Source organism: Eubalaena glacialis, chromosome 9 (assembly GCF_028564815.1).
Source record: "Eubalaena glacialis isolate mEubGla1 chromosome 9, mEubGla1.1.hap2.+ XY, whole genome shotgun sequence".
Lineage (NCBI taxonomy): Eukaryota > Metazoa > Chordata > Mammalia > Artiodactyla > Balaenidae > Eubalaena > Eubalaena glacialis.
Genome location: NC_083724.1, coordinates 90,172,609 through 90,196,594, shown reverse-complemented (window position 1 = coordinate 90,196,594; position 23,986 = coordinate 90,172,609). Strand labels below are relative to the sequence as shown.

At 39.6% G+C, this 23,986-nt stretch overlaps 1 protein-coding gene across 1 annotated transcript; it reads right to left on the bottom strand.

Annotated features, from left to right (window-relative positions):
• Positions 1-18,263: 18,263 nt before the first annotated feature.
• LOC133097454 (homeodomain-interacting protein kinase 3-like) lies at positions 18,264-21,957 on the bottom strand. The gene is given in 3 exon segments (XM_061199321.1): positions 18,264-20,855; positions 20,857-21,846; positions 21,848-21,957. Coding segments are annotated over 3 exon segments (3,609 nt in total). The 5' UTR covers positions 21,875-21,957.
• Between the last annotated feature and the right edge of the window lie 2,029 nt (positions 21,958-23,986).

Below are 23,986 nucleotides of genomic sequence, written 5' to 3'. Positions count from 1 at the left end.
TAAGATATCCTACCATTGTAATCTGTATTTGGCTTTTGGATCTATATTTTGGCTTTTTGTTCTCCAATGGGAGAGTATTTATCCAGAAAGAAACTTGATGAAGGTAATGAATATGGGAAATATTCTGTGTCAACCCAACCCTCGTAAACTCACATTGTGGAGAAACCCTCGGAAAGTAATACAAATGTGAAAATTTTCTATGAGAACTCAAACCTTATTGAACATCAGAAAATCATACATTGAAGAAAACCTAGAATTTAATGTGGGATAACCATTAGCCAAAAGCCAACTTCCTTAGTGTGGCAGAAAATTTGTATCTTAAAACATACACAAAAGAAACCTGAAGGTAATAGATGTGGGAGATTCTATCAGATATCAATGCTCAACTTGACTTACACATGGATAATTCCCATATGTCACATACTGACTGATTTGGTACCAAGAACCATTTCCTCATCCTCCTAAGCTCACAGCTCTTTTAAATTTCACAATCACTCTTTCATCCATGTGAGGTCATGTCACTAACATCTGACTAGTGGCATGTGGGGTCAGTGACAATTTCTGTAAAGGACGTCCCTTGAAATCCCCCATGTTCTCTGCTATTCCTTGTCAAAATGAAATGGAGCTTATCCCTAGGAAGACCTTCGGACTCAGGAGCAGAAAATGGATAAGTATGAGATAGAAGAAATTAGTGTCCAAGAGTGACTCCAATATGTGTACATAGTTGGGTTTTGGGTGACATGAAAATAAACTTGTTCGCTGCTGAGCTCCTTCAGGTTTGGGTCTCCTTATTATGTAACCATCTCTCAGTCAGTGCATCCTATGAATATGACCTCTGTTTGAAGTCATCACTCAGTGTATATCAGAAAAATCACACAGGAGAACTCCTAACAACATCCTTAAGGATCATAAGCTTTAATCTGCAATTCTTCATTATTAATGAGATATAAATACCAGGGGAAAATCCAACATTTCGATGTATATAGGAAAGCCTTTCCAATAAATGATATCTCATTGAATATCAGATAATTAAGACTATAAGTGTTTTGCTGGTGTCAGAGTTTTCAACAAACCTTCAAACTTCGTTAATTATCAGTGATTACTGTGAGGGAAATCTATCGACTTGGGAAAGGTGAGTAAAAACCTTTACCTAGAAATCATGTCAGAACTTTTGTTTCATATGTAATATAAAATCTTTTAATAACATGACAAAATATTTGCAGACATTTACTGGGTAGGAAGCTTTTGAAGAAAATAAATTATGTAATCAGAATTAGAGCATTAAATGTATATGTGAATAATCTCTGAGCTCTGTAGTGTTTGTGTATGTAAGTATGGATGTGTGCCTGCCACTTAACAGCTATTCATTTGATACATGTTTTGGAGCCCACATCCTAGTAGTAGGAATTATGTGCCCTTTGATTAGTAACTATTATGACATAAGCCTTGATTTCCCATTTAGTTCTCAATAATAAATACATTGTTTATGGGAGATGTTTGAAAAATTCAAAATGTCATTCTGCATCCCATTTCTCTTGTCTTCTGGAATGTGTGTATAGGCAAAGCCATTGTTACTGAACTACCTCTTCAGCAAAGAAGACAAATAACATTTTCTGTAAACTTTTGTATTGTCTCAGGGTCAACAATGCATTTAGTATAAAGAGTCATTATATAAAGTATAAAAAGGTCAAATACACAGTTATTTGAAAAACAAGCCTGACTAATTTTTAAGAGCAGCTGGGAACACTAGTGCCCAATAAGAAAAATATCTCTATCTTCCATATTCCTGATATGCTTTAGTGCAATGCCTACATAGATTGGATTGTGTAAATTCTAATTCTGTGTAAACCATGCAGCATCTGCATTTGTACTTTTTTATGATTAAGTGTCATATAGTGTCCTCTGCTCTTTTCTTCAAGGTGTCAATGACATGATATAGTGACTGAGAGCATGTACTCACAGCTAGATGACCTGTGCTCAAATCCCAGATCCTTGTGGGATATTTTGGGTAGGAATCCAAAACTCTGTATTTTAGTTTCCCCATCTGCAAAATGGAGATAATATCACCTACTTCATATGGTTATCGTGAGAATTAAAGAAATTAATCTATCTAAACCAAATATAGAATGCTTGGCACATGGCATGTTATATACATGTTAGGTATTATTATTACCACCACCATCATCAATATTTCTGAATTTACTTTGAAAAAAATGGTATGTGGTTTTAACAGATTGAGTTGGTTGGCTGTCCAAGACCAATCTCCTACTTCTTCTTCACTGTCAGAGTCACCTCTTCTCCAGGTGATGCAGAGATTAACCTGGGCTAATCATGGAAATACACACTTCTACGTTTGACCTGTTCAGAGTGTTCTTGTGACTTAGCTATGTCCAGTGTGATCTTTGAGGAAGTTTTGTGAAACTAGTGGGGAAAGGTTTCCTCCATGATTAAATAAACTATTCATTGTACCATTGTGTGAAAGAAGTATTTCTACTTCATGAGCTTTTATATTACCAGCACAGGTAGGTTCCTTTGGAAATTTAGCATGGTGTCTGATGTGTCTTCCATATAAAATGTGTGAAATACATTAAGTTGAATTACCCACTGACCCCTGTATGTCATCTTTCCGTATATTTTCATAACTCCAAAAAGAAATCCCATACCCATTAACCATCACTCCTAATTACCCTCTCCCCTCAGCCCCTGACAACCAGTAATCTATTTTCTATCTCTATGGATGTGCATATTCTAGATATTTCATATAAATGGAATCATACAATATATGACCTCTTGTGTCTGGTTTCTTTCACTTAGTATACTGTTTTCAAGGTTCATCTATGTTGTAGCATGTATCAGAACTTTATTCCCTTTTATGATCAGATAATATCCATTGTATGGATATATCACATTTTAAAAATCCATCATCAGTTTATGGACATTGGATTGTAGGATACTTCATTTTTGTAATAAGTTATTTTGTAATAACTTATTTGTGGTGATACTGCAAATGTCTACTCAGTACTGCTACATATTTTTCTAATAATAGATCCTGCCCTGTGCAGCAGAGTTGACCAATAACCCTTATGGGCCAATAAGAGTACCTTATCCTCCTGCCTCTACACTGATTGCATTTAATCCAAGATGTGCCAGTGTATTAAAAGTCCTAGGAAGGACTTTTTAAATACAGTAGGAGAAAGTAAGTTCTCATTTAGTGGTAATAGCAAGCAGAGGTCAGACAGAGAGAGTTCTGATACTCACAAGGCTATGCAGGATTTGACTCCTTGAGGACTACAAATATCCATGGTCTTATTATGGTTTCTTTATGTGGTAAACATGAATAAGTTGTATGTTTCTGAACTCTTTTTCTCTCTAATTTTAAAAAATTTTGACGTGACTTTGGATTTATGGTAAAGCTGCAGGAATGCTGGATACTCTTCACACCGATTTCCCAAATGTTAACATTTTACTACAGTTACTTTTTCTTTCCCTCTCTCTCATATAGATGGATGGATGGAAGCATGGATGGATAGGTGGATGTAGAGTCATAATTTTCCCTGAAGTGTTGAAGAAGAAGTGCAGACATGATGTCTTTCTGTTCCTAAATACATCAGTGTGTATCTCCTAAAAACAAGGAATCGTCTCATGTAACCTCAGTATATTTCTCAAAATCAGGAAATTAACACTGATAAAATTCTGTTGTGTAATATACAGATTTTATTGATATTTTACCAATTACTCCAATAATGTACATTTGGGAAAAGAAAATCCAAGTTCATGCATTGCATTCTGGTGTCATATGTAGTTAGTCTCTCTTAATGGAACGGTTCCTCAGCCTTTCTCTGTATTCTGTGACACTGGCATATTTGAAAATTTGGTTATATATTTTGTTGAATGACCTTCAGTTTGGGGTTGTCTGATGTTTCGTTATGATTAGGTCCAGGTTATGCACCTTTGGCAGCAATACCACAGAAGTGATGCTGAGTTCTCAGTATATCACACCAGGAAGCACGCTGTCAACTAGTCCCAGTACTGGTGATGTTTGCTAAGTTTCTCCATCAGGTTACCATTTAACCTTTTGTAAAAGTAACTATCTGCAGGAAGATAGTTTTAAGCTATAAATATCCTGGTAATCCTCAAATTTTCACCCACTAGTTTTGCCATTTATTTATGCTGCTAACCCAAATCAATTATTGTAATGGCTGCCAAATAGTGACTTTTAAAATTCCATCATTCCATCTAATTTTATCAATAGATTTTCTATGGTAAGAAAAGGTTTTCCTTTCTCCCTGTGTTAGTCTGCTCAGCCTACCATAGTAGAATACAACACACTGGGTGGTTTAAAAAACAGAAATTACTTTTCTTACAATTGTGGAGTCTAGAAGTCAAAGATCAAGGTGCCATAAGAGTTGGTTTCTGGTGAGACCTCTCTTCCTGGTGTGTAGATGGCCACCTTCTCACTATGTGCTCACATGGCCTTTCCACTGTACAGAGTTGTCTCTTACTCTTATAAAGATACCATCCCTATCGGATTTGGACCCTACCCTTATTACCTCATTTAACCTTAATTACCTCCCTAAAAGTCTTATCTGCAAATACAGCCACAATGGGGGTTAGCTTCAACATATGAATTTTAGGGGCACACGATTTAGTCCATAACACTCCTCTATTTATTTGTGTGTATGTACACATATGTCAGTATGTCAGTGTAGACTCATGGATTCTTAATTTACCAGGTTACAATTCTTAATATTAATTCCTCTGATGCTCAAATTGTCTTATACATGTGACTGTAAGCCAACTTACAGAGGCCCTTCAAGTTGGCTCCTGCATCCTTTTCTCATGTGTTTCTGATTTCTTTGTTTTTACTGAATTGTTTGTTTATACTTGTATTGCCATGATAATGTTTAATTATTCTGCCTTTGTAATCCTTCATTTTTAAAAAAAATTTTAGTATTTTTCCTTAGAAATAATATTTAGATATTTCATTGACCGTTAAAGAAATCTTTTTAGTTTCTGATTAGTTTTGCATTAAATATAGCCTCAATCAGATAGCCACAAGATCATTCCTTGGAGACCAGGACACACAGGCCAGTGATTTGTGGATCTGACCTTACCTGCTCTCCCCCTTGCTGGGGATGTGTCCAGAAGACAGCCTCTAGAACCACATCATCCACTGGAGAATGTGATCTGGACCTTAGTCATTAATGCTCTCTTCTCATTTCCTGGTACAGTAAGTCCCCTACATACAAACAAGCTCCGTTCCAAGAGTGCGTTGGTAAGTCCAATTTGTTCATAAGTCTAACAAAGTTAGCTTAGGTACCCAACTAACACAATTGGCTATACTATAGTACTGTACTGTAATAGGTTTATAATACTTTTATAATACTTTTCACACAAATAATACATAAAAACAAACACAAAAATAAGGAAAACATTTTAAATCTTACAGTACAGTACCTTGAAAAGTACAGTAGTCAGTACAACAGGCGGCATACAGGGGCTGGCATCGAGTGAACAGGCAAGAAGAGTTACTGACTGGAGGAGGGAGAGGAGATGGGAAACGATAGAGCTGAAGGATCATCAGCAATAGGAGACAGAGGGCAAGCTGCAATTTCACTCATACCTGACGTTGATGGCATAGATTCTGGTTCCTTGCTGGATTCAATTCTACCTACCCTCTTCAAAAAACGATCCAGTGATGTCTGGGTAGTAGCTCTTTTTTTCTCGTCATAGATGACATGGTAGCACTTGATTGCATTCTGAACGGCTGCTGCAACCTTTGTGTACCATTTTACATTCAGGTCCTGTGCCTCAAAAACTAACAGTGCCTCCTCAAATAAAGAAAATCCCCTTGCCATTTCCTGCGTCTTGAAGCTCTTCGGTTCTTCAGTTATTCTTTCTCTTGTCTCTCTTCGTCCTTTCTCTGGGCCTCCAATTCTATCAGGTCTTCATTAGTAAGCTCCTCGTGTTGCACAGCAAGGAGGTCAGTGAAGTCATCCTCTTGCAGATCTAGCTCCAGCTTGTACACAAAAGCACAACCACTTGTAGAGGATGCACGCCCGTGACAATGTACACCAGACACATGAACTAACTTACATGACTGGACATGCAAATGCATGTTCGCATCTTTGAAAATTCTCAACTTGAAGGTTCATATGTAGGGAACTTACTGTAGTGGGTGGAGAGGCAGCTGCAGCTAATGTTTTCTTGACTTGGATGCTGGTTACAGATTTCACCTTATAATTATTCAGTGAACTGTACATGTATGGTCTGTGTATTTTATCATATAAAAGGACACTAATTTCCCAAATCAGCTGATAACAAACTGTAGTACTCTTCTGCCTCCCCTCCCCATCCTGTGTTTCTTCCAGCCACCATGTGGAGTCCCTGGAGTTCTTCCTGCCTTCCATGCCTGTAGTTTGGTTTTCTGGAATTAGGATTCCTATTTTCTGGAATTGGGACTCCTCCTTCCCCGTGGACACTGAGACAGAGTCAACCCTGGCTCAGGGGATTAGGAAGGTCATGGAGCAGAACTCCCTGCACTTTTTGTGTGGGTAGGGCAGAGACTGATTAATCCCCACCTGGCAAGTTGGCCCCCTGCCCCTGTATACCAGGGGTTGGGGAAGCTGTTCTTCCTCTTTTACCATCTCCCCAGTTTAGCCCATCCTCTCCATCATTATGGAAGTATTGTTTAGTTAAGGCTCAGGCCAAGGCTACCACATTATATGCTCCCATTTTCCTCTCTGAGGCTTCTGTTTCTCTAACTTTATAGATTCCCAGTGAAAAGCCTAAGCTCTCCCACCCTCCATCCCTTGTTGGAAAAGTTATGGGGGTTAGGGAAGAATAGGAGTTCAGATCCTATCCCGATGTTCTGCCACAGCCCCAGGCAGCCAGGGTAGACCCACACCATTGCCCAGCTCCCCACCCCATTTCCTTCTGCTCTGCTCTGCTTGTCCCTGACATTGCCAGAATCACCAGGGGAATCCAGAGTCTGGGTCTGAATTCTGGCTGGTTCCCTATTAGCTGTGTTACTTTAAGTAAGTCACTTCACCTCTCTAACTTTCATTTCCCTCACCAGCAAACTGGGGATAGTAATGTCCACTTCATTGGCTGGTGGGAGGGTTATCTATTGATAAAATATTCTATGAACAGGATTAGTACAGAATATTATTAATACTATTATTGTTTACTAAGTATTGTGCTAAGCACTTTACAGTTGTTAACTCCTTTAATCCTCACAGCAGCCCTTTGAGATTCACCACCATTATGATTCACATTTTACAGATGGGGACAATGAGGCATATGGAGGTTCTGTGATGGGAGTTGGTTGCACTGCTCTTTGGTGTCAGAGCTGCGTTCAAAACAAGGTCATCTGCGGAGGCCACAGGCTCTACTTTTGCGCCAGAGGGCTTCCTGCTGTTATTACTTAAACATCTTTTAAAAAATATTTATTTACTTATTTATTTATTTATTTATTTATTTGGCTGCGTCGGGTCTTAGTTGCAGCACGAGAGCTTCTCTCTAGTTGTGCTGTGCGGGCTCCAGAGCGCATGGGCTCAGTAGTTGCAGCACGTGGGCTTAGTTGCCCCGCAGCATGTGGGATCTTAGTTCCCCGACCAGGGATCGAACCCAAGTCCTCTGCACTGGAAGGCAGGTTCTTAACCGCTGGGCCACCAGGGAAGTCCCTATTACTTAAACATCTTAGACTTATTTGGGAAATTGGATGATCCCCTGTTTAGGGATGAGGGAGCAGAGGCACAGATAGATTAAGTACATGGTCACAACTATTTAGCAGAGAAGCCGAAATCTCTGATTCTCTTTTATATATGATCAGAGCTGTCATTATTAGCTAGACAGACAACTTGCCACATGTATCATATAGGACTCAACAATACCAAGCCTTCTTAAAAGAAACAGATTACTAACAATGTTTATGGTTAAAAGCACTAGCAGAACTTTTTAGATGCTAATGCTAGTCACTTAGTATCAAAGTTAACTTTCTTGGTCATGTTTTGATATGGTCTTTTTTCTGATTATAAAGTGATATATATTCATTGTAAAAATGTTGCCAATTCTGAAAATTTAAATTCTGGAATTAAAGTCTTTAATATGCATTCTACCTTTCCTTTAAACAAAATAACAATTATAATCACAGTTAACACTTGGGTATATATTTCTCCAAGCCAAGCAACCTAACTAACTAACTAACTTCCTCTCTCTCTCCCTCGTTCCCTTTCTCCCCATCCCTTCCTTCTCTCCTTCCTTTTCTCCTGTCCTTTCTACTTTTATCTTTCTCTGCCTGTCTGTCTCTATCTCTTTGTCATTCTCTGCTTTCCTATCTATCTATCTATCTAAAACAAGAGATAAGAATAATTTGCAGCTTGAGCCCAGAGCTGGGGAATAAAGGATGTGAAGTAACAAAGTTCTAAAGAGAGTTTACCGTGATCCATAAGCAGAAAAGGCCAAATGCCTCCCTTCCTAAGAGGAGTCAAAACCAACCTAAACATCACCTCATCCATCCTGTCTCTTTGCCCCACTCTCAGACAAGATAAAGGGGGTGACTTAAAAGAGAAGGACCCCTTATCCTGTACAGAGCTCAGTATTGCTCTCCTCATGGAAAAGGAGACAGGAGCTTCCACTCTCTCCCAGGTCCCCTCCAGAGGAGTTTCGAAGAGAAACATTGTGCACAATGAACAGAAGCACCTGCAAGAAGAGAAGCCTGTCCTCTCAAACTCTGGATGGACACTCTGGATGGATACTGGCAGAGAGAATGGGAAACGTTTTGGGAAGCTGGATATGTATCTGACGGTTTCTAGAAGCTACATGGACATAGATTCCAGAACTCATTAATAGTATGGAAATGTCTGAAGACAAGAGATCTGTTGGTGTGGGCCAAAGCCAGTAGGATTGATGAACAATGAGGTCACGCACCTGGAAAGACAAAGTTGGGAGGCTTCCCACTTCTTCATGGTCCTCAGTGTGGGCATTAGGAACTTCAGCATAATGTGAATGTGACTCCATATAAAAGGTTACTTGGCTGAGAAATGGGGAAGGAATCATTAAGTGCCCAGGATACCTCCAAGCCAAGCAAGGACTATACACAGGGGCCAGAGAAGACTTGCTGCCCTTCTCTGTGTGACCTCAGTGATGGATAGGGCAGGTGAACTTCAACGCTGCTCCAGAAAACCACACATACAATACAGGTGGCAATCACCATGTCCTATGTGACCACAAGTGGTGGATGGAGCCAGAATGAACCAGAGAGAGGAGGACTACCTTCCCACCACTGAAGTGTTGTAGAGGATGTCCTCAATTCCCTATCGCTGTCTCTCATTTCTCTCTTCCTTTTCCACTAAACCAACACATCTTTTGTGGGCTATCAGTATTAATATTATAGATTATTAATAATAATGCAGCCATGAAAAACAGCTTGTAAGTAATTTAAAATAATTTCTTTAAGATAATTCTCAGGAGTAAAGTTAAAAGCTATGAATATTTTTTATGATTTATAAGATATGATTCACTTTGCTATTCATTTTATTTTCCAAAAGAGAAAAACATACCAGCTCTGGAGAAAATTAAGGAGATTTTATTATTTCTTAAAAGAATGCCATAAATCTATGACATAAGCAATAAATCAGCAGGCAATTCCCTACTTCACTTCCTTTCCTCTTTCTTCATTTTCTAGAAGTCTGGTCAGGCCCCTAGCTTAGGAGTAAATGACCCATGTGCTTTGAACCCAATGACTAAGTTATAAAAAACAAAACACGTGGTATTGATTATAAATTTTCTACAAGATGTGATTTATAAAATTGGATTTTACTATTAATACTAGTTTATGTAGATAACTTTTATCCTAGAAATTTGAGGAAAACCTACTGTAATTGTGAAATCCATGGAGAGTTGAAGCAAAGAATAAAAATGCACAAACTCTTGTTACCAGACATACGTGGTGGTGATTTGTGCTGTTATTCCAGATTTAAATCTCCATCCCCATCCAATGGATAGTCCTAGAGGGGCTCCCTGGCTTTTATAAACTGCAACACATAGTAAAACAAAGTAATAAGCTAGTAGAACTATCATTTAGCAATTACTTCCTGATTATAGCAAAAATAATAAAATATTTTGAAAATTCCTAATTCCAATACCCGGAGGTGATCGCCTTTAGTATTTGTGTGTATTCCCTTTTAGCACATGGTCTTTGCGTCACAATTTATTTTTCTGAGATCTGGACTTATTTTTTTCAAATAGTATTGAAAAAAATGGTTCTTACCAATGTAATGTTGATATTTTTGATGACTAGAAGTGTATGCTTTTAATTTTCTTTATGGTTAACTATTGGCACAGATATACCCTAATTTAGCTCATTGTTAATAGGATAAAACCCAGCTTATTTAACTGATTGCCTGCTTTGCAATTTTCACTGCCATCTAAAGCTGCAGATCTCTATTATGTCTACTACTTAGCATTCATTTTAATTATAAGTCACTACCTTGATGATTTTTCTCAGTGATGTATGTTCCTTAGCTCCAAGCAAGATAGTTTTATACAAGGATCTTTACCCCTAAGTTGAGGACAAAACCATCTGCTGTGAAGGGAGCAGATATCAGTCATTCTGTAGTAAAGGTTGCAAGAAAGGGGCTGGCAGACTCCTCTGGACCTTTCTCTAAAAGACTTCAATCCAACTCTACCCTCACAGAGACAAAGTGAGAATAATGAGAAGCAGAATCCATACAAGAGAACAGAACCCCAAGTGGGGCTTAAAAGTCAGCCCAGAACCCTGCATATTCTCCCCTCAATCCTGATCTCTAATCAGGATAACAGTGTAGATTGGAGTGGCTGTCAAATAGGGTTTGGGGATAGACCACACTATTTCTTAACACTCCTGGGGGTCTCTTCTGAGGAATGGTTATAGACAATTTGGGATCATTTAAGTTAGACATCAGTTTGAAAAATCTGATAGAAGCCTTGGACCTCACCTGAGAAACATGCACAGACCCACTTGCAGCCAGAAATTTGCATGAATTTCAGGCAGCTAATGAGTTTCTTGCAGCTCATTAGTGGGTCTCAGGTTAGGAATGTACTGGTTATGGCTCAGAATGCTTATTTGCTTGTTCCCTGATTCTAAAGGATTTAAGTTTGCTCAAGTGGGGAGGGCATGGATCCAGAATGCAGAGGAGCAGAGAAAGAAGCAGGCAGCCCCTACCTCTGGCAACACTCCCTTGCTTCCCTCTATCCCTCTACCTGGGTTACACCTAAGCTGTCTGTTAATTCAGCCAGCAGATCTGAGATAGTAAATGGTGGAATTAGTAACTTCATCACTAGCTGACCAGGAAGGTAATCAAATCTGTTTAGTAGAATACCTATTATGTTTAATTATTTGCAGAGTTATATAAGCAGGTGAAATTTAGTATCATTCTGTCAAACCACTAGCCAGTCAGGCAATGAAAATAGACCTCAGGCGAGGACTGAAGCTCCTTATTAATCATGTCACTACACACAACAGTGTGATGATCCTCTGTCAACAGGCTTCTTTTCTGCCTGCATTGGTGTGAAGAAAGAAAATCCAACTCCTCCTGGGTCTCCAGATGAAAATACCACTTGTTGGAACAAAGTCCAGAGACTAGTAGGAAAGATCTACAGTACATAATAAGTACCTGCCATGTCCTAGGCACTGCTAGGCCCTGGGGACATAAGAACTGAACCAAGTTCCTATCCCCATGGAGTCTCCATTCCAGTGGAGGAACTGTTAGAAGCTTATAAATAAATATATGCTGTTTGGTAATCATAGGTGCTGTGACTGAAAATAAAACAGGGTAAGGAGAGAGCCCCTTCTAGGTTTCTCTGAGGACCTCTTTGAGGAAACATCATTTGGCAAAGACCTGAATAAACTGGGTGAAGAAGACTTGTGGACACCTGGACAGAGGGAATGTGGCCCCTTCCTCAAGCAGGAGAGCACTTGGTATGTCTGAGGAATGGCAAATTCATCATGGCTGGTGTACAGGTATAAAGAAGGGGCTGGAGATGGGGCAAAGAGGGGGCTGGACCAGACCCATAGGACTTTGTAAGCCATTGAAGGGACCATAGATTTATAATCATCATCTTGGAAAGCTTTTGAGGCAGATGAGCTTTGTTATCAGATTTACATTTTTCAGTCTTCACTCTGACTGTGGGGTGAATAATAGACTGCAGTGGGCCAAAGATAAAAGTAGAGAAAAAAGTTAAAGCCCATCGCAATTCCGGTAATTCTCAAGGCAAGAAATGCTATGATTTGGGCTACACACAGCAATAGTGAGAGAGTGATGGATTGTGAGTGGTGAGAAAAAGACAGGAGTCAAGGATGTTTCCAAAATTTGAGGCCTAACCAGTGGATGAATAGACATGCCATTATCGGAAATGGGAACACTAGGGATGGATTAGGTTTGGGCAGAAAAAGTATATGGATTTAGAAATGTCTTACATACCTCCTACATATCCAAGGGGATGTGTCAAGAAGGAGTGTAGAGATTTGTGTATCTTATTAGGGAAAGTCATGGCTGGGTATAAACGTTTGACTCTATGAGTATCTAGACAGAACTTATGGCCATTTGCCTGAATAAGTCACCTAGAATAGCTAGGGAAGAGACATGGAAGAGGAACATATAGAAATTGTTTGCATTTCTTTGCACTAACAATGAAATATTAGAAAGGGAAAGTTTTTTAAAATCCCTTTTAAAATCACATCAAAAAAAACTTAGGAATAAACCTGACCAAGGAGGTGAGAACTATAAAACATTAATAAAGAAAAATGAACATGATTCAAAGAAATGGAAAGATATTCCATGCTCTTGGATTGGAAGAATTAATACTGTTAAAATGGCCACACTACCCAAAGCAATATACAGATTTAATGTGATCCCTATCAAATTACTCATGACATTTTTCATGGAACTAGAACAAATAATCCTAAAACTTATATGGAACCATAAAAGATCCAGAATTGCCAAAGCAATCCTGAGGAAAAAGAACAAAGTACAAGGCATAACCCTCCCAGACTTCAGACATTGCTACAAAGCTACAGTAATCAAAACAGCATGGTATTGGCACAAAAACAGACATATGGATCAATGGAACAGAATAGAGAGCCCAGAAATAAACCCACACACTTATGGTCAATTAATCTTTGACAAAGGAGGCAAGAATATACAAGGGAGAAAAGACAGTCTCTTCCGCAGGTGGTGTTTGGAAAGTTGGACAGCCTCATGTAAATCAATGAAGTTAGAATGCACCTCACACCGTACACAAAAAATAAACAACAGCTTAAATACTTAAATATAAGACATGACACCATAAAACTTCTAGAAGAGAACACAGGCAAAACATACTCTGACATAAATCGTACCAAAGTTTTCTTAGGTCAGTCTACTAAGGCAATAGAAATAAAAGCAAAAGTAAACAAATGGGACCTAACCAAACTTATAAGCTTTTGCACAGCAAAGGAAACCATAAACAAAACAAAAAGACAACATACAGACTGGGAGAAAATATTTGCAAATGATGCTACTGACAAGGGCTTAATTTCCAAAATATATAAACAGCTCATACAACTCAGTAACAAAACAAAACAAAAAACCCAATCAAAAAATGAGCAGAAGACCTAAATAGACATTTCTCTGAAGAAGACATACAGATGGCCAACAGGCACATGAAAAGATGATCAATATCACTAATTCTTAGAGAAATGCAAATCAAAACTACAATGAGGTATCACCACATACCAGTCAGAATAGCCATCATCAAAAAGTCTACAAATAAATGCTGGAGAGGGTGTGGAGAAAGGGAACTCTCCTACACTGTTGGTGGGAATGTAAATTGGTGCAGCCACTATGGAAAACACTATGGCCATTATGGTTTATTACAGGATATTGAATATAGTTCATATATATGTATGTATATGTGTGTGTGTGTATATATATATATATATATATATATATATATATATATATATATATATATTTTTATATACCTACATATATATACACACACATATATATACACAGACACAATGGAATACTACTCAGCCATAATAAAGAATGAAATAATGCCATTTCTAGCAATATGGATGGACCTAGAGATTATCATACTAAGTGAAGTAAGTCAGAAAGAGAAAGACAAATGCCATATGATATCACTTATCTGTGAAATCTAAAATATGACACAAATGAACTTATTTACAAAACAAAAACAGACTCACAGACATAGAGTACAGATTTGTGGTTGCCAAGGGGAAGGGGGGAGGGATGGATTAGGAGTTTGGGATTACCAGGTGCAAACTATTACGTATAGAATGGATGAACAACAAGGTCCTACTGTATAGCACAAGGAACTATATTCAATATCCTGTAATAAACCATAATGGAAAAGAATGTGAAAAAAAATGTACTGTTTAATTTTCAAATATCTTATTTTACTGATATCTTTCTGTTGTTGATTTCTAATTTAATTCCATTATAGTTGAATAATATATATTGCATGATTTCCATTATTTTAAATTTTTAAGGTTTTTTTTGGCCCAGAATATGGTCTATCTTGGTTAGTTTTCTATCTGCACTTGAAAATAATGTTTCATATGCACTCTTGTTGCATAGAGTATTCCATGAATATCAATAAGGTCATCTTAGTTGATAGTGCTCTTCAGGTCATTTATATCCTTACCTGTTTTCTTATTTGTTCCATCAATTATTGAGAGAGGAGTGCTGAATTCTCCAACTATAATTTTGAATTTATCTATTTCCTTTTTAGATCTACTAGTTTGTACCTCATGTATTTTGAAGCTCTGCTGTGGGCATACACATTTAAGACTATTATGCCTTCTTGTAGAGGTGACCCTTTATCATTACATAATGTCACTTTTTATTCCTAAATCACCTTCATCATTCTCAAGTCTACTTTGCCTGAAATTAATATAACTAGTCCAGTTTTCTTTTGGTTGGTATTTGCATGGTATGTTTCTCCACCTCCTTACCTTTAATCTAAGCTTCTTACTTATGTCATATTTCTTCTGCCTGAGATCTCCCTTTAACAGTTACTGTAGGCAAGTACCCAGGCAGTTTTTCCTCAGTTTCTTTCTGCGTGTGTGTGTGTGTGTGTGTGTGTGTGTGTGTGAGGGGAGGGGAGAGGAGGGGCCTGAAAGTCTTTATTTCTTCTTTACTTTTGAAGGATATTTTTAATGAGCATAGATTGCAAGCTTGACAGATTTTTCTTTCAACACTTTAAAGATTGTCTTCTTGCTTGCTTAGTTTTTCATTAAAACTCTATGATAATTCTCATCCCTGTTCTTGTTAAGTAATGCGCTTTTTCTTCTGGCTGCCTGCAAGATTTTTTCATTGTCTTTGATTTTCTCTAATTTGGATGTGATATGCATAAGTGTATGGCTTGGGTTTTGGGGGTTTTTTTGTTGTTGTTTTTTCTTCTTTATGTTCTTTGACTTCTTGGATCTGTGGTTTGCTGTAATAATTTTGAAAAGTTCTTGGCCATTATTTTTTCAAATATTTCTTTTGCCCTGTTCTTTCATTTTTCTTCTTCTGGGATTTCAATTATATGTATGTTAGACCAATTGATATGTCCCCCTGTTCTTGAATGTTCTAATTTGCTTTTTCCCCCTACTGTTTATTCTCTTAGTATTTTAGTTTCTATATTTTTAAGTTTCCAATCTTTAAGATGACCAAAGCTTTTGCTTGGCTATATGATGAGACCACTGAAGTTATTCTTCATCTCTGAATGTCAACTGTCTCTCCTCCTGTTGTTTAATCCTTTTGTTCCCTAAGTGGAAAGGATATGGATGGATTTCACAGAACTTCTGTTCCCCTTCGCTAGACAGCATGTGGGGGTACTTTCTCCTGATTCTCCTCTGTCTTCCCTGTGAAAGCTTGGTGCAGTTCCTGGAGGAAAAGCTTGCATTGGAAACTTCTTTATGACTGCAGCCCCCAGAAGCCTCACACTAACACTCATCCTGCAGCAATTTGTCAAAGTTTCTAGTTTAATCTTTCTACCAACTTATATGGGTCCCAGTGACTTTTGTCTCAGTTAAGCAATTATTTGAGTCCTATGTCTCCCTGAAGGTGCCTATCCCTCTTCAGATTTTAAAAAGACGGTTATTTTGTCCTTTGTCCTCAGTTCTATCATGTATTCATGAAAAGTTGTTAATTTATTGTCTGTGCAGCTTTGTTTTGTAAGGATGGAAGGGAAGTCGTTCAGCTCTCTACATCCCTGACCTGAAATTAGAAGTCGTCATCACTTTTTTTAATGTGCATCAATGCAATGAGTGTGATAAAGTGATGACTCATTGTTACTTTAACTTGTATTTGCTTGACTAATTGTAAAGTTGATCATGTTTTAATGGGCTTTATTGATCATTTGAATTAGCTCTTCTAGAATTTCTTATTCACGTAATTTGCCAGTTTTTTTAAATATATTTATTTAGTTAGTTAGTTAGTTAGTTTTGGTGGCATTGAGTCTTCATTGTTGTGCCTGGACTTTCTCTAGTTGCAGTGTGTGGGGGCTACTCTTCATTGCAGTGCGCAGGCTTCTCTTTGCAGTGTCTTCTCTTGTTGCGGAGCACGGACTCTAGGCCCACGGGCTTCAGTAGCTGTGGCACGTGGGCTCAGAAGTTGTGGCTCACGGGCTCTAGAGCGCAGGCTCAGTAGTTGTGGTGCAGGGGCTTTGTTGCTCCGCGGCATGTGGGATCTTCCCGGACCAGAGCTCAAACCCGTGTCCCCTGCATTGGCACATGGATTCTTAACAAATGCACCACCAGGGAAGCCCAATTTGTTAGTTTTTAAAGGATTTTTTTACCTTTTATTTTCAATTTGGAAGACCTCTTTTAATCTTTTGTCTTACATATGAACTGTGAATAAAGTTTCACACTCTACCAGTCCCTCAAAGGTATACAACTATCGTATAGATAAATATTTTTCCTTTTTTAAATATTTTATGCATTTTTGTCTTCATAAAAAGGTTTCCACAATTTCTACATTGTACATAGGTTTTCATTTTTATTGTCTTTCTCACTCACTAAAATATAAAATTCATGTGGAAAGGGACTCCAGCTATCTTATCATTGTATCACTAATACATGGAACAGCATCTAGCATATGGCAACAGCTTAATGAGTGTATTGTGAATAAATAAAAGATAAATAAAATTATTTCTATTTCTGTACAATTTATGCATATGCATTACAATTGAATCAATTAAAATGGTCTGAAGTGGGGAAAAGACATTTTCCCCTCAGAATATGGCATATGTCCTTCCAATTAACAGTGTAACAGGACCTCCAACCATTGTTCAAGTATCCCAAAACTCAAGATTCATGAATAGATCCAATAAGATACAGAGTTTTCTAATAGTTTAGTCACTGATGATTTTTGTACTAAAGTTTTATATTAGATATCTCCTATATGTCACCTGAACATCATATCAAAACTCTTTTGCTGTGTACTGGAAACTTCATCTGGTAAATCTTCACCTGACCAAGATTTTTCCCACTGGTCTAACAGATTCTTTTTTTTTTTTTTTAACATCTTTATTGGAGTGTAATTGCTTTACAATGGTGTGTTAGTTTCTGCTGTATAACAAAGTGAATCAGCTATATGTATACATATATCCCCATATCCCCTCCCTCTTGCGTCTCCCTCCCGTCCTCCCTATCCCACCCCTCTAGGTGGTCACAAAGCACCGAGATGATCTCCCTGTGCTATGCAGCTGCTTCCCCCTAGCTATCTGTTTTACATTTGGTAGTGTATATATGTCCATGCCACTCTCTCACTTCATCCCAGCTTACCCTTCCCCCTCCCCATGTCCTCAAGTCCATTCTCTGGATCTGCATCTTTATTCCTATCCTGCCCCTAGGTTCTTCAGAACCTTTTTTTTTTTTTTAAGAATCCATATATGTGTGTTAGCATATGGTATTTTGTTTTTCTCTTTCTGACTTACTTCACTCTGTATGACAGACTCTAGGTCCATCCACCTCACTACAAATAACTCAATTTCATTTCTTTTTATGGTTGAGTAATATTCCATTGTATATATGTGCCACATCTGCATTATCCATTCATGTGTCAATGGACATGTAGGTTGCTTCCATGTCCTGGCTATTGTAGATAGTGCTGCAATGAACATTGTGGTACATGACTTTTTTTTTTTTAATATTTATTAAATACCATGTTTTATTTTTAATCAGATGTTTATATCATTGAGCTTCCTCAATATACTCTTTTGAATTTTCACATATATGGATACTGGCTGAGTTTGGTTGGACTCAGTGGAAATCCAGTATATGCAGGTGATGCTGCAATGTAAGAATGTGGTGGGAAGATTGGTTTGTACTGAGTCTGATGAATGGTTGGGGATGGTAACAGACGGGGATTTATGCCCACTGGGACTTGGTGAACTATGCCACTCGGATGGGAGATATTATAAGTTGGATGCTGTAACATAGGTCTTGAGGTACATGGAGAGCCTAAGAGGTGAGCCACTGGTGCAGCACTGCTGAGGGTAGCAGTTGGGTATGGAAGTAGAGTAGGGTAGCAGTATGGGTATGGAAGTAGAGTAGGCTGTCCTCCGAGGTGCATATTTCCAGTCAGATGGACATGCACAGCTGTGTGATTAGGACTTCCATGAGAAAGAGTGAATGGATTACTGGTAACACTAGTAGGGATATAAGCTTGCTGTCGTCGATGTCCAAAGTTTCCATTCCACTCTTGATGCCCAGATCCAAAGTGCTGAACCTGACTGAAATTCAAATGCTGCTGCTGGAATGCTGATGTCAATTTTTGCTGACGATTACCTACTGCGGAAGGCTGGTTTAATCTTCCAGGAGCAGATCGTCCTTTTATTAATGGCTGGCATACAGAATCTGTGTTTGCCATATGCTCATCGGCATTTAATCCATTTTCTAGTCCCATTGGTGGCACCACAACAGTACAAACAGCTGGTTTGGTTTCTGTGTCAGCAGAGGTTACCAGTTCTGTGTTTTGATGAGTATCCACCACAAAACTGCTCTCTGCAAATGGATTGTCATGTCCTGAAGAGTCTGATGTTGGAGAGCCATCCACAGTATCACAACTACTTTCCTGTTCTTCATCTGACATACTGTTCGGTCTCTTGCAAGGGGATGGGCTGGACTGCCCTGAGGAGCTGGTGCTCAGAATACTATCAGGACTACTTAATGAACAAATCCGATCAATATTCAAAGTGCTCTGGCAAGCTTCACAATCCAGATTACCTTTACATTCTCTGAGCGAATGTCTCTGCGACGTCTCTTCCTCATCAGTGTCACTGCTAATGGTGATCACACTCACCGAAGGACTCGGGGAGTCAGCGATGATGATGGTTTGCCGTTGTTTATCTGAAACTGATGAATCAGAGTCCTGCCTGATAGAAGTTTCACAACAATTTCTTGCCTCTCCTTCTGAGTTATGATTGTCCTGTGTTTCTATGCAACTTGCTTCCTCGACATCTTTCCCATTTACTATCTTTGGAGAAATAAATGCTGATTGTGGGATATTGGTATTCTGCAATGAATTACTCCTGTTCTGGCACAGTATATTTTTCTTGGTGGTGGCAGGCTGAGGCCACACAACATGTGCAATGCCCACACTAATTGGCTGAGGGGCTGATAAGGTGATCTGATTGGTTAGAAGAGGTTGTGGCATCACTGAGCTGTAATGACTGCTGTGTGAAATCATTTTCCCCCAGTCTCCGAGCCTTTGTGAACCAGCCATACCCTCAGAAGCTAATGTAGTAGTAGCAGGAGCCATGGGTGTTATCTGTTGCCAGGCAGGTACCAGCATCTGCTGTGTTCTACCAGACCATGTCTGAGAAAGAACTCCTGGTTGGATCTGTAGTGGCTGCATGGCTGGGGCCTGCGTTACAAGGGGTACTGTATTATCTACCCTTATTGAATAACTAGTGGGTTTACCATGTGTTGCAGGAATACCTTGAATAGCTGGTGGACAGATAATCAGTGTCTGCTGAAAAGCATCACCACAACCGAAATGAGCAGTTCCAGCCTGCAGAGGAATCCCATGGTGCACAACTGAATGAACAGATGTGGTTAATGCCTGACTTCTTAATGTGCCAATTTTAGTAAAATTTGCTGTCAGATTAGCAGTACTGCTTGGAGCAACTGGTCTCAAGAGTGAAGTTTTATTGTGATTATTTGTGTCACATGAATTCGGATGGGACTTACAAATATCCATAATATGAAAACAGGACTTCACACGGTTGCTATGCGGGAAATCTAGAAGATGTTTCATATTAACAAAAGCATGGTTCAAAGTCTCTGCTGGAGTAATTCTTAAATCTGCATCAATCAGCAACATTTTTTTCAACAGACTAACAAATTCTCTTCTATCAGCTTTCTCAGCCAAAAGATCACTTCCTTCCAAATCCATCACTGTGTTCACATGTACTATATCATCTAGACTGTTGAATATGCACTTTCTGGCTTCTTTAGACTTCATTCCTGTCTCAGCCTCATGTTCTTCCAGTGTCTTTAATCTCCAACCAGAATGAGAGATATCTGTTTCTCTGCAAAAAAATCTTGTGGATTTTGTACCCACATTTAACAACTGTTCTCCTGGTCAACCTTGAGTCTGAGAAATGTATCGAATCTGATCATACTCCAAGGCTCCTGGGTAGAGAGGCCATCCAAGGAATAATTCTGCAATCACGCATCCCAGTGACCACATGTCTATGGCTTCACAAAATGGCATCCCCAATATAATCTCTGGAGCTCTATAGTACCGAGATTGCAGATATGTTGAACAAACAGTCTTTGATATGTGACTGGCAGACCCAAAGTCTATTACTTTTAACCCTATATGGCTGTCGAACAGGATCCACCAACATAATATTCTCTGGTTTGAGGTCTGTGTGAATTAAACCAAGACTTTTCAATTTTTTCAGTGCAGTGGCCACTTGCTGAAGAATGGGTCGAATTACTTTTAGTGGCAGAGGACTGAACTTATTTTGTTTCAGAAAGTCATACAAGTTTTGTTCCAGTATCTCAAAGACTAAACAAGTATGGTTACGGTGCTGAAAGCATTCATAAGCTTGTACAAAGTTATATTCATCAGCATTTTCAGTACTGAGCCTTGCTAATATGTTCACTTCTATCTGACCTTGACGTGCATAAGAAGGGTGGTTCTTCAAAATTTTGATTGCTACAATTTCATTTGTCCCTCTTTTCCAGCATTTGACTACCTGGCCAAAAGTACCTCAACCAAGAAAATCAAGGACTTCATAAGTATTTTTCATGGAGCATAAGACTTCATGCTGTACTAACTGATAGTCACCTTCTCCAGTGGTACAATTCTGTTTTGTTCCTGTGGTAGTTGTCACAACTGTCACTGGATTTCCCATGTTGGTTTGCAACATTGCAGGAAGTATGGACAACTCATCCACAATCTGCATTGCGCTATGATTATCCAACTCCTCACTCTTGTGCTTCAATCCACATCGCTGGGGGCCTTCTAGGAAATTTAACCTGTGTCGCCACGCCCCAGTCTGAGGTGCCTCCACTTGAGTTTGCTGCGCCTGAACTGCTATAACCTTTGTAGCACCCGCAGTGCTTTTTAAAACAACAGCACTTGTCTGCAATGAAAGGTTGCGTCCTCAAGGTCTGTTAAATGGTATCTTTGTCTGAAAAGCACTACCCTTAGCGGGAGGATGAGAATTTCCAACGTTTCTACCATTCACATAGGTCCGTGGATAGTTTCTTTCCTGGAATACACAACTGCTTGGCTCTACTTTGAGTTTCTTCACACTACAAAAGGCATTTGACTGAGTTTGATAAATATACGGGTGGGTAGACCAAGACTTGTGAGGCCATACCTTCCTAGAGGCCTGCGCTCTCCCCTCTTCGGGCGGCCACAGCCCTGAGCATGTCCGGGGTGGGTGCGGGGCTGTGTCGGGGACAGGGAGCCAGGCGCTTCAGCAGGCGGCACCACCCAGCCCGGGCTCAGCCCCTCTCCGCGGCCGCTGCCATCTTGTCTTGGCTGCTGAGAGGAAAGGGCGAAACACCCTCCCCCGACCGCTGCTGCTGCTGCTGCTGCTGCTGCTCTGGCTGCTGAACGCCCGGCCCGTGTCCCGATCTTCCTTCCCGGGGATTTGGGGTGGGGACGGCTTGGCTAGGGCGAAGGGGTGGTGAGAGGTCGGGCGGCCGGCCTCCCACTGCTGGGGCCTACGGGCGGTGCGCAGTGCGGGGCCGGCGGCGGTTGGGACCCATTCCTGACGCCCCCGCCGAGAGAGGAGAAGGAAGACAACAGGGAGCGGCGACGGCGGCGGCGGGGCCCGCGGCTCGGTCTCCTCAGGTCGCCGCGCTGCCGGCAGTCGTCACGGACGCAGCTGCCGCCGGCCGCCCCACTCTCGGGCCCCTCCTCTGCGCCCACCGGCCTCGGTCGCCGCCTCCGCAGCGCCACCACTCGCCCGGCTGCTCTGCGCGCCGAGCCCGGGCGGCCACATGACTCTTTTTGAATTATGGTTTTCTCTGGATATATGCCCAGTAGTGGGATTGCTGGATCATATGGTAGTTCTATTTTTAGTTTTTTAAGGAACCTCCATACTATTCTCCACAGTGGCTGTAACAATTTACATTCCCACCAACAGTGCAAGAGAGTTCCCTTTTCTCCACACCCTCTCCACAATTTATTATATGTACACTTTTTGATGATGGCCATTCTGACCAGTGTGAGGTGATACCTCATTGTAGTTTTGATTTGCGTTTCTCTAATGATTGGTGATGTTGAACATCCTTTCATGTGTTTGTTGGCAATCTGTGTATATTCTTTGGAGAAATGTCTATTTAGGTCTTCTGCCCATTTTTGGATTGAGTTGTTTGTTTTTTTGATATTGAGCCGCATGACCTGCTTGTATATTTTGGAGATTAATCCTTTGTCAGTTGCTTCTTTTGCAAATACTTTCTCCCATTCTCAGGGTTGTCTTTTCATGTTACTTATGGTTTCCTTGGCTGTGCAAAAGCTGTTAAGTTTCATTAGGTCCCATTTGTTTATTTTATTTTTATTTCCCTTTCTCTAGGAGGTGGGTCAAAAAGGATCTTGCTGTGATTTATGTCATAAAGTGTTCTGCCTATGTTTTCCTCTAAGAGCTTTATAGTGTCTGGCCTTACATTTAGGTCTTTAATCCATTCTGAGTTTATTTTTTTGTATGGTGTTAAGGAGTGTTTTAATTTCATTCTTTTATGTGTAGCTGTCAGTTTTCCCAGCAGCACTTATTAAAGAGGCTGTCTTTTCTTCATAGTATATTCTTGCCTCCTTTATCAAAAAAAGGTGACCATATGTGCGTGGGTTTATCTCCGGGCTTTCTATACTGTTCCATTGATCTATATTTCTGTTCCTGTGCCAGTACCATACTGTCTTGATTACTGTAGATTTCTAGTATAGTCTGAAGTCAGGGAGCCTGATTCCTCCAGCTCCGTTTTTCTTTCTCAAGGTTGCTTTGGCTATTCGGGGTCTTTTGTGTTTCTATACAAATTGTGAAATTTTTTGTTCTAGTTCTGTGAAAAATGCCATTGGCAATTTGATAGGGATTGCATTGAGTCTGTAGATTGCTTTGGGTAGTATAGTCATTTTCACAATATTGATTCTTCCAATCCAAGAACATGGTATATCTCTCCATCTGTTTAAATCATCTTTAATTTCTTTCATCAGTGTCTTATTGTTTTCTGCATACAGGTCTTTTGTCTCCTTAGGTAGGTTTATTCCTAGGTATTTTATGCTTTTTGTTGCAATGGTAAATGAGAGTGTTTCCTTAATTTCTCTTTCAGATATTTATCATTAGTATATAGGAATGCAAGAGATTTCTGTGCATTAATTCTGTATCCTGGCGGAAGGGGAAGGGTAAGCTGGGACAAAGTGAGAGAGTGGCATGGACATATATACACTACCAAATGTAAAATAGATAGTGGGAAGCAGCTGCATAGAAC